Here is a 12127-nt window from a genome sequence, read left to right on the forward strand (position 1 = left end):
GAGCCTGAAAAGGCTTAAACCAGTAAGGCTGTGATCAAAAGAAATGGGGGGATGTTACAAAGACATGGAAGATGGGAGTTCCCACTGGCCAAATCTGGGACGATTTCAGCACCAAAATATAATAATAAATACAGAATGAATTATGAAACATGAAAATATAAACCCATAAGCTCATACCAATAATAAAGATATAAATACCTGCATTCCTACATACATACATAGGGAAGAAAAAGGGACTCCTGCTCACCGCAGAACACAGAGTGCCACCTGACAGCTGTGGAGGGAGTGCCCAGTTCGAAAACCATCCATTTGCAACATTATGGTAAAGACAGGTTCATGTGAGAATTATGAATGGTTACTAAATTCAGGGGGAGATTTGGGTGAAGAGCAGAATATCCACATGGTCTAAAAGCATATCCTCAGAGACTGCTTACTGTTTGCAAGGATAAAAACTGAAACCGTACAACAGAGAAACAGGACACTTTGAGTGATCAAAACTCACATCACCAATGAGAAGCAAAAGTACACTGCATCCCTCTCTGTAGGCAATACTCCGAGCGGAACCTTATTACTTATGTAGTATCCAGCCAGGAATGAGCAACCAGACAAACCCAAATGAGAACATTTCTTTTTTTAAAAGGGGGTGGTATGCTCTTAAAAACTCCCATATCAAAACTGAAATGTTCCAGACTAAAGGAACGAAAGAAATATTACAACTAAATGCAATTTATGATCCTAGACTGAATCCTGGATGTAAGGAAAAACATGGTCTAAAGGACATTAGGTCAAATGACAAAACTGAAACGTGGAAGTCTGTTTAACGTATATGCCAATGTTAAATTCACTGATGTTGACAACTGCATTCCGGTTATGTAAGAATCTTATTCTTTGGAAATATTCTCTGTGGTAAAAGAGCATGATGCATATGCACTTAATCTCTAGTGGTTTGGGAAAAAATGAGGATATATGTACGTACCTACCTCTCTCTACACGTATATATTTATATATGCACATATATGTACACATACACATACATATATGCACACATGGAGAAATGGAGAGGAGGAGGGAGAGGAAGAGACAACATAAATGATAAAATAAATGGCATAAAATATTAATAGATGAATGTGGGTGAAGGGTATAGTGTTCTTTGCCCTATTCTTATGTTTGCTTCAGAATATCAAGTTTTTTAAAAGACTAAGCAATCATTCGCCTTTGACTAATGTAAGAGACAAATAACTTTCAGCAAGAGCTTTTTTAATCACTGTTTTACGTAATAGTTTGGAAAAGGGAACTATACTCACCTATTGTTTGGATGATAGCATTCTGCACAATCTTCTCATCATTGTCTTTGGAACTTGAGTTTAAGTTAGCACTGCCTACAGATCCCCCCTGTAAATCATTTGCTTCAAATTCAACACTGAGACGCAGATGCTTCAGGAGGGTGTTAAAGACTTCCAGCACTGTGGGTCCTGTAAACAAACACTAATGGGAGCTTTTCCAGTATTATATACTCAAAACCAATTCTCACATTTCTCAGAGATTTTTGGATATTTCCAAAATAATAAAAAAGTAAATGAGAAATACCTAAATAAAAAGTCTCCTAGTTGTTCCAGCATTTACTGGGCATCTCTGAGCAACTGACCATTTGAACCTCTGTACAAACCACACAAAATGCGTATATGCATATAAAAAAATCACGCCATCTATATAATCTTGTCTACTCAAAATAATGTGTATTAGGACAATATTTAACTTGATTGTTGGGTCAGAACCCACAGAATTAGGATACCATAGCTCACTGTAGTGTTGGAAATTTATTTTGCATCTTATGAAGATGAAGAAGGGATAATGTGCCTCCGTTATAAGAAAGAAACTAGCCGATTTATCAGATTCGGGTAAATGAGATTTGCTCTCTGCTTTTAGTTCTAGAAATACTCTGCACATGTTTGTCACTGAATCTATCTATCTATCTATCTATCTATCTATCTATCTATCTATCTATCTATCTATCACACTATAGTTTAATCAGTGTTTTTTATTTCTGCCTCCAACTCTTAACTGCAATCTTCAGCGATAGGCAGCCATGATCAAAAACTTCTTCAAATGTATGGAGCTTAGTACATAGTATCTCATACATAACAGACATTAGTGTGACAATTCAATGTAGTGTCTGTTCTGTTTAATATTTCAAATTAAGTAACTTTTTAGTTAAACAACTGCTTCCATTTCTTTGAGATAAATTACAAGTAATAAAAAGTCCATATCCAAAATGCCCACTCCTATTTGACACTCAATGAGCACTAGCGTATTTCAGTAGCTAATGTATTTCCACTTTGATTTTGAAGAAACCATAACCAGATACTTCTCCTAAATTTAGTAATTCTATCATGGCCTCTTCCATTCTTCTAATGACATGCAGGTGAAAAATTGACCTCTGATCTGTCCCTTCTCTTTGTTAGCCCTACAGTCAGTTATCCAACCCTGTTTACATTCCCACTCCTGTGCTGCCATCCAAGGTCAAGTGCTTTCCCTTGTGCCTACATGGCAACCACCTGTTATTTCTAAAGTATCTTACATTTTGCAGCCACATGAATTACTTATCCTACAGCACATCTTTGACAAAGAGTACATTAAATCTCTAAAGAGTATCAATCAACTGTAGAATTACATCCATGATTTGGCTGCAACTTGAAAGCAATTTCTCTGACTTCTACTTAATATTTTGCTCTTACCAAACCATTTTCCATCCCTAGTTTTATAAGAAATGTGAGCAAACCTGCCCTGAATTACAGCATTAGATAAAGTCGTCTCACTTCAAGTAAACCATAAGTTTCTTTTATCTATATTCTCCCAAATGTCTAGCACATAATTGGTATTCAAAAATCTTTTTCATATATTTTTAAAATTTAAATTCAATTAATTAACATATAACGTATTATTAGTTTCAGAGGTAGAGTTCAGTGATTCATCAGTTGTATATAACACCCACTGTTCATTACATCACGTGCCCTCCTTCATGCCCATCACTCAGTGACCCCATTCCCCCCACTCCCTGCCCCTCCAGCAACCTTCGGTTTATTTCTTATGATTGAGAGTCTCTTATGGTTTGCTTCCCTCTCAGATTTCGTCTTGTTTTATTTTTCCCTCCCTTCCCCTATGCTCCTGTTTTGTTTCTTAAATTCCACAAGCGAAATCATATAATTGTCTTTTTCTGATTGAGAAATACTCTCTAGTTCATTCACGTCCTTACAAATGGCAAGATTTCATTTTTTGATGGCTGAGTAATATTCCATTGTATATATACATACCACCTCTTCTATGTCCATTCATCTGTCGATGGACATCTGGGCTCTTTCCATAGTTTGGCTATTGTGGACACTGTGCTATAAACATTGGGGAGCAGGTGCCCCTTCAGATCACTACATTTGAGTCTTTGGGGTATATACCTAGTAGTACAATTATTGGGTCATAGGGTAGTTATATTTTTAACTTTTTGAGGAACCTCCATACTGTTTTCCAGAATGGCTGTACCAGCTTGCATTCCCACCAGCAGTGTAAGAGGATTCCCCTTTCTCTACATCCTTGCCAACATTCTCGTTGTTTCCTGAGTTGTTAATTTTAGCCATTCTGACTGGCTAGAGGTGGTATCTCATTGTGGTTTTAATCTGAATTTCCCTGATTCCAAGTGATATTGAGCATTATTTCATGTGTCTGTTGGCCATTTGTATGTATGTCTTCTTTGGAGAAATGGCTGTTCATGTCTTCTGCCCATTTCTTGACTAGATCATTTGTTCCTTGGGTGCTGAGTTTGGTTAAGTTCTTTATAGATTCTGGATAATAGGCCTTGATCTGGTAAGACTTTTGCTATTATCTTCTACCATTCTGAGGTTTTCTTTAGGGTTGTTGACCATTTCCTTTGCTGTGCAAAAGCTTTTTACCTTGATGGAGTCCCCACGGTTCATTTTTGCCTTTGTTTCCCTTGCCTTTGGAGATGTATCTAGCAAGAAGTTGCTGCAGCTGAGGTCCGAGAGGTTGCTGCCTGTGGTTCTCCTCTAGGATTTTGATGGATTCCTGTCTCACATTTAGGTCTTTCTCCATTTTGAGTCTATTTTTGTGTATGGTCCAGTTTCATTCTTCTACATGTGGCTGTCCAATTCTCCCAACACCATTTGTTAAAGAGACCATCTTTTTTCCACTGGATATTTTTTCCTGCTTTATCGAAGATTAGCTGACCACAAAGGTGAGGGTCCATTTCTGAGTTCTCTATTTGGTTCCATTGATCTATGTGTCTGTTTCCATGACAGTACCATACTGTCTTGATGATTACAGCTTTGTCACGGAGCTTGAAGTCTGGCATTGTGATGCTACCAGCTCTGGTTTTCTTTTTCAACATTCCTCTGGCTATTTGGAGTCTTTCCTGGTTCCATAAAAATTTTAGGATTACTTGTTCCACCTATGTGAAAAAAGTCGATGATATTTTGATAGGGATTGCACTGAATGTATAGATTCCTCTAGGAAGCATAGACATTTTAACAATATTTGTTCTTCCAATCCATGAGCATGGAACGTTTTTCCATTTGTGTCTTCCTCAATTTCTTTCATGAGTGTTCTATAGTTTTCTGAGTATAGATCCTTTGCCTGTTTGCTTAAGTTTAATCCTAGGTTATCTTATGGTTTTTGGTGCAATTATAAATGGGATTGATTCCTTAATTTCTCTTTCTTCTGTCTCATTGTTAGTGTATAGAAATGCAACAGATTTCTGTGCATTGATGTTATATCCTGTCACTTCGCTACATTCCTGTACGAGTTCTAGCAATTTTCAGGTGGAGTCTTTTCGGTTTTCTGAGTCTCGTGTCATCTGCGAAGAATGAGTTTGACCTCTTTGCTGACTTAAATACCTTTTCTTTTTGTTGTCTGATTGCTGAAGCTAGGACTTCTAGTACTATGCTGAACAACAGCGGTGAGAGTGGACATCCCTGTCATGTTCCTGATCATGGGGGAAAAGCTCCCAGTTTTTCCCTGTTGAGAATGTTATTTGCATGGGCTTTTCATGTACAGTTTTTATGATATTGAGATATGTCCTACCATCCCTCTGTGGAGAGTTTTAATCAGGAAATGATGCTGTACTTTGTCAAATGCTTTTTCTATATCTACTGAGAGTATCATATGGTTCTGGTCCTTCCCTTTATTAATGTGATGTATCACATTGATTGATTTGTGGATGCTGAACCACCCTTGCAGCCCAGGAATAAATCCCACTTGGTCATGGTGAATAATCCTTTTTGTGTACTGCTGGATCCTATCGGCTAGTATCTTGCTGAGAATTTTGGCATCCATGTTCATCAGGCATATTGGTTTGTAATTCTTTTTGGTGGGGTCTTTGTCTGGTTTTGGGATCAAGGTAATGCTAGCCTCATAGAAAGAATTTGGAAGTTTCCCTTCCATTTCTATTTTTTGAAACAGCTTCAGAATATAGTTATTAATTCTTCTTTGAATGTTTGGTAGAATTCCCTGGGAAGCCATCCGGCCCTAGACTCTTGTTGGGAGAATTTTGATTACTGCTTCTATCCTTGTCAGTTATGGGTCTGTTTAAATCTTCTATTTCTTCCTGTTTCAGTTTTGGTAGTTTATACATTTCTAGGAAAGCACCCATTTCTTCCAGATTGCCTAATTTGTTGGCATATAGGTGGCTCATAATACGTTCTTATAATTGTTTGTATTTCTTCGGTGTTGGTTGTGATCTCTACTTTTTCATTCATAATTTTATTTATTTGGGGCCTTTCTAAACTTTTCTTTTTGATAAGTCTGGCTAGGGGTTTATTGATCTTATTAAGTCTTTCAAAGAACCAGCTCCTAGTTTCATTGATCTGTTCTACTGTTCTTTTGGTTTCTATTTCTTTGATTTCTGCTCTAATCTTTATTATTTCTCTTCTCCTGTTGGGTTTAAGCTTTATTTGCTGTTCTTTCTCCAGCTCCTTTAGGTTTAAGGTTAGGTTGTGTATTTGAGACCTTTCTTGTTTCTTGAGAAAGGCTTGTATTGCTATACACTTCCCTCTTATGACTGCCTTTGCTGCATCCCAAAGGTTTTGAACAGTTGTGCTTTCATTTACATTTATTTCCTTAATTTTTAAAATTCTTCTTTAATTTCCTGGTTGACCCATTCACTCCTTAGTAGGATGCTTTTTAACCTTCAAGCATTTGAGTTCCTTCCAAATTTCCTCTTGTGATTGGGTTCAAGCTTCAAAGCACTATGGTCCGAAAATATACAGGGAATGACCCCAATGTTTTGGTACTGTCTGAGACCTGATTTGTGACTCAGCATGTGATCTCGTTGGAGAATGTTCTACGTGCACTGGAGAAGAATGTATATTCTGTTGTTTTAGGATGGAATGCTCTGAATGTATCTGTGAAGTCCATCTGGTCCAGTGTGTCATTCAAAGCCCTTGTTTCCTTGTTGATCTTGTGCTTAATGACTGTCCACTGCAGTAAGTGGGGTGTTAAAGTCCCCTACTATTACTGTATTATTATTGATGTGTTTCTTTAATTTTGTAATTAATTGGTTTATATAATTGGCTGCTCCCATGTTAGGGGCATAAATACTTACAACTGTTAGATCTTCTTGCTGGATAGGCCCTTTAATTATGATATAGTATGCTTCCTCATCTCTTATTAGTCTTTGGTTTAAAATCTAATTTGTCTGATATAAGGATTGCTATCCCAGCTTTCTTTTGACGTCCATTAGCATGATAAGTGGTTTTCCACCCCTTCACTTTCAGTCTGGAGGTGTCTTTGGGTCTAAAATGAGTCTCTTGTAGACAGCATATGGATGGGTCTTCTTTCTTTATCCAATCTGATACCCTGTGTCTTTTGATTGGGGCATTTAGCCCATTTATATTCAGAGTAACTACGGAAAGCTATGAATTTAGTGCCATTGTATTACCTGTAAAATCACTATTTCTGTATATTGTCTCTGTTCCTTTCTGGTCTATGTTACATTTGGGCTCTCTCTTCACTTAAAGGATCCCTTTAGTATTTCTTGCAGGTCTGGTTTAGTGATCACAAAAATTATTTGTTTCTGTTTGTTCTGGAACCTCCTTATCTCCCCTTCTACTCTGAATGACAACCTTGTGGGATAGAGTATTCTTGGCTGAGTATTTTTCTCATTTAACACCCTGAATGTATCTTGCCAGACCTTTCTGGCCTGTCAGGTCTCTATGGATAGGTTTGCTGCCAGCCTTATGTTTCCACCCTTGTAGGTTGAGGACCTCTTGTCCTGAACTGCTTTCAGGATTTTCTCTTTGTCTCTGAAATTTGCAAGCTTCACTATTATATGTCCAGGTGTTGACCTATTTTTGATTTTGAGGGGGGTGCTCTGTGACTCCTGGACTTGAATGCCTGTTTCCTTCCCCAGATTAGGGAATTTCTCAGCTATAACGTGCTCTAATATATCTCCTTCCCCCCTTTTCTCTCTTTCCCCTTCTTCTGGGTTCCCAATTATTCTAACACTGTTTCATTTTATGGTACCACTTATCTCTCAAATTCTCCCCTAGTGATCCAGTAGTTGTTTATCTCTTTTTCTCAGCTTCTTTATTCTCCATCATTTTGTCTTCTATATCACTAATTCTCCATTCTGCCTTATTTATCCTCTAGCAGTTAGAGTGTCCATTTTTTATTGCATCTCATTAATAGCCTTTTGATTTCAGCCTGTTTAGATTTTAGTTCTTTTATTTCTCCAGGAAAGGATTCTCCTATGTCTTCTATACTTTTTCCAAGCCCAGACAGTATCTTTACAATCGTTATTCTTAACTCTAGTTCCAATATCTTACTTATATCCATAATGTTTAGGTCCCTGGCAGTCAGTACTGCTTCTTGTTCTCTTTTTTGCGGTGAGTTCTTCTGTCCTGTCATTCTTGCAAAAAGTAGTCACTTTTCTATTTGTAGAGTTGCAGCAATTCTTTTTTTTTTTTTTTTAAAGATTTATTTATTTCTTTATTGACAGAGAGAGAGACAGCCAGTGAGAGAGGGAACACAAGCAGGGGGAGTAGGAGAAGAAGAAGCAGGCTCCTAGTGGAGGAGCCTGATGTGGGGCTCGATCCCGAAACTCCAGGATCATGCCCTGAGCTGAAGGCAGACGCTTAACAACTGCGCTACCCAGGCGCCCCAGCAATTCTTTTTCTTAGATCTCCGGTTGAGTTTGCAGGTGTTCAGAATGATTTGATAGCTATCTAGCTGAATTCCAGGGACCAGACGAAACTAGGGTCCCCTACTCCTCTGCCATCTTCCTCCTCCATCCAAAAATCTTCATTTGAAAAAAGGAGGAAGGGGAATTCTGATATAGTGGAAAATGCTTAAGTGTATACTAATGAAGCCTGAGAAATTCCAAGAGAAACTGTAGCACATTTAAAAACATTAAAGTATTTTTAAAGAATTTTCCATACACTGCTGTATCTACTGAGAAAAATTCTAGAACAGATTAATGCATTAATTTTTTTGAGTTTTGTTTTGTTTTTTGCTTACACTCACCTATGGAACCTTTAGCAGCAATGGCAACAGCCTCCAACAGAACCTGGATGATACCTGCTCGAACCCGTGGAGAATCTTTTTTACGAGCATCAAGGTGTCCAAGGATTTCCTGAATTACATGGTGAGAATACTGAGCCTAAAAGAAGCAAAACAGTACACAAAGATGTACGAACAGTTGTATGCATATGGGCTGGATTCTTAAGAATGGAAAACCATGTGTCACTTAAACATCCAACTATAGGAGACTGATACTCCTGTTACAGAACAATATGCAGCCCTTAAAAACCATGCTTTTAAAGACTAAATAGGGATACTTGAAAATATTTATAATATCCTGGGATGAAAAAAGCAAGTTGCAAAAACTATGATTAGTAAAATTTAATCTGTTTTTTAAAACAATATATAGGACTAGAATTATATACACCTAAATATTGACAGTGGCCAGGATTCATGAGAAGTTTTTATTCCCTTCACACTTCTCTATAATTTCAAAGAACATTTATATATTCTTATAATTTGATAACAGGACAAATGTTCAAAAATAAACAGATTATGATATTTACAGCACTCATGGATGAAAAGTGCACAGAGTGATAGGAACAAAACTGCAATGATGTTAATTATACTTTATACAGAGTTTCTGACACAGGTACGCTAAGCTATCACGTACCTATGGTAAAACTCACCCTCACACTGAATTTTAAAGCAATAGTAATGGATGTGTAGCTTTAAGAAGCAACATAATAGAGTGGTTAAATACATCTGTAAGCCCTGGAGTCAGATTTGCCCAAATTCAAATTCGGGCTCCATCATTTAATAGCTTAACAGTGCACAGCTTAAGAGAGGACTACTTAACCTTTCTGTACCTCAGTTTTCCTCATCTACAATATTTAGAAAATATAAACAGTTATTTTGTAGGATTGTTATGGCACTTGAATGAGTTCGTCTGTGTGAAGAACCTAAACTTGTGTCTAGCACAGGAAATGTGCTCAATCTAGCCATTATTACTCACTCTTTAATTGGTGATTCCTGGGATAATATATTACTACAGAATTGAACATAACAAAAATGACAACAAAAAACATTTGATTCGGAAGCAGATGCCAGGCACTGTTCTACGCTCTGTATATGTATTATCACATTTTATCCACACCAACAGTTCCAGGAAGTAGCCTAACTCAATCACACTGTGAGCTTCGCAGTGCAAATGAGGCAGGTTTTTAAAGAACTTGCCCAAAGTCACGCACAGACTCTAAGGGAGGACCTAGCTGTGAATCCTAGCCCAACCTCAGAGCACAGCTCTTAAATACAACACCTTATTACACTCAACAAATCATTTTAGCGCAAAAGATAAGCTTTAAATATTTTCTCTTTACCACAAATGCCCTTATTATATTTGAAACTATCTGAAACTATGTCTATGTAATCCCTTAGTGATATAAATACTGGTCAGGCTAGCTAATGTTTTGCGGAGAGAGGAAAATATGTTACTTTGGAATAAGTCCCATAAACAATTTTATGGTAAACAGCAATTAAAACAAATTTATCAGAAGTTTTACTTGTATCAGGATAGTCTTATTAAACAGAAATTCCCATTCTACTGGGTACTACCATTTAACTTCTGATCAATGGACTTCATAAAACATATGAAATGCTGTGGACCAGCAGATTCTTCATATTTAATCAAGTATTTATTGATTCCTTAAGTTTCTTTGACTTTATTTACTTTATTAACTTACTTTGTGCAAAAAACAATTTCATTTAGTACCAAAATCTGAATGAGGAAGGCAAATGAAGAAATACAAGGCTACAAAAGACCAGGAGAACAGCCTTAATTATGCCCACAGACTGCCAGATCAACTTCTTACCTACTTAATTAAAATTAAATGAAAAGATCTTAAAAGTTCTCCTAAGAAGGAAAAAAAAAACCTGTAACTATGTGAGGCGATGGATCTTGAGTAAAGTACTACAGAAATCATTTTACAATATATCCAATCGTTACATCGTACACCTTAAACCTACAGTGTCATATGTCAATTACAACTCAATAAAAGTAGAAAAATAATTTTTTTATATAATCCTACCACATCCAAACCGGCTTTATAATTACTACTACTTACTGAAAACCCACATTATGGTACGCTAACTTTAACTTACTGGTTTATTTCCCCCAAAACTTGTGGAACAGAATGGACAGAATTTGAATCCTGACTTCACTTTCTACCTTTTTGCCCTTCAGTGAGGTACCTGACCCCCCCCAAAGATCAGTTTTCTGATCTGCAAAAGAAGAATAACAATATCTACTCTATAAAATGAGGAGAATTAAAAGCAAGCAAGCAAATAGATTATGTGCACAGTACATAGTACGGCTGGCACGTGAAAAGCTGGTAGTCCTATTTTAAAATATAAATGAACCATTCAATGCACACATTAAAGTTTTGTTTTCAGAAATGAGAAAACCAGAACTCAGAGGGACTGAATAATTTTTCCAAGTTCACACAACCAGTAAACAGCACATCTAGGATGTGAATCTAGTATGACCTATGTAAAAGCCATGTTGCTTTCTTACTCTACCTTATCTCCTTTGAATTAACGATGACTTTTTGGGGAATAAAAGAATGTAGACTGTGTAAAAAAAAAAAAAAAAAAAAAAGACAGACTTAAAAATCCCACTTGAATTAAGAGCTACCTGGGTCTGTTCAGGTTCCGAGGAGAACCAAGGTGCAGGAGATAAGACTGTCTCATCACAAGGTTTTATGATAGGCTAGGGGAGTCAATGCATGTATGATTACATAATAAAAACTCAGTAAATGCTAGTTATTATCAGCTATATTCTGATTTCAATTCCAATACCAGTTCATCAGTGAAATTTAAATACACAATAAAAATATTCAAATAAATGAACAATAAGCAGCAGCATCATGAAATCTTTTACTTCTTTTTATTAACTATCTTTTCATCTTGGCAAATAAGAAAATAAGTGGTAAATAAAAATGAGACAAAAAACAAAATTAAGAACATGTTGTGTATCTTCAGTGCTCTATATCTCTGATGACATGTTTATCAATACAGAACCAAAATTACTTATATAAATAGGATAAATACTTAACCAATCCTTACCTGAATGGAATACATTATAATTTTAAAGCAGTGAACTGCAAATTCATTGGGATCCCATAGTTTGTGATGGTCTAAATGCCTGTAATTAACAAAAAAATTACTTTAAGAATTCCTTTTTTTATTCCACTTTCTTCCTTTAGAACCCTTAACAATATGTAAAATTGTATCCTAGAATGTAGCACAGAGAAACAAAGGAATGAACAATGTGTAGACAGCTTAAGAGCCACGAAGTAAAAAGGGAGAAGACCTAAAACACCTTTAGCCAGGATTTCAGAAGAACAAAGATCGAATGTGACTGACTGGAGGAGCCAATGACTGAAGATTTTTCTAGTTCAAAACAACCAACCCAAGACCAAAACCCTAATCCTCAGGTTTAGGAATCCCATCAAGATAAAGAGAAGGTTAACAGGAGTCCGAGAGGAACAAGAGCTCACCTCTAAAGGAAACAGAACTAGATTCACAGGTAAGTCACCAAGAGCAA

At 36.6% G+C, this 12127-nt stretch overlaps 1 protein-coding gene across 5 annotated transcripts in view; it reads right to left on the bottom strand.

Moving 5' to 3' along the window:
- The window catches only part of EFR3A (EFR3 homolog A), a 105700-nt gene that overhangs the window by 37595 nt on the left and 55978 nt on the right, over positions 1-12127 (bottom strand). For all 5 annotated transcript variants that reach the window (XM_045812217.2, XM_045812213.2, XM_087864613.1 and 2 more), the window contains 3 exons: positions 11647-11725; positions 8527-8662; positions 1305-1472 (listed from right to left, as the gene is read on the bottom strand). In XM_045812217.2, the coding sequence (XP_045668173.1) occupies positions 1305-1472; positions 8527-8662; positions 11647-11725 (383 nt within the window). The remainder of the gene's footprint in view (positions 1-1304; positions 1473-8526; positions 8663-11646; positions 11726-12127) is intronic.

This window comes from Ursus americanus, chromosome 9, assembly GCF_024610735.1.
Source record: "Ursus americanus isolate L20-20 chromosome 9, mUrsAme1.1.p, whole genome shotgun sequence".
Classification (NCBI taxonomy): Eukaryota; Metazoa; Chordata; class Mammalia; order Carnivora; family Ursidae; genus Ursus; species Ursus americanus.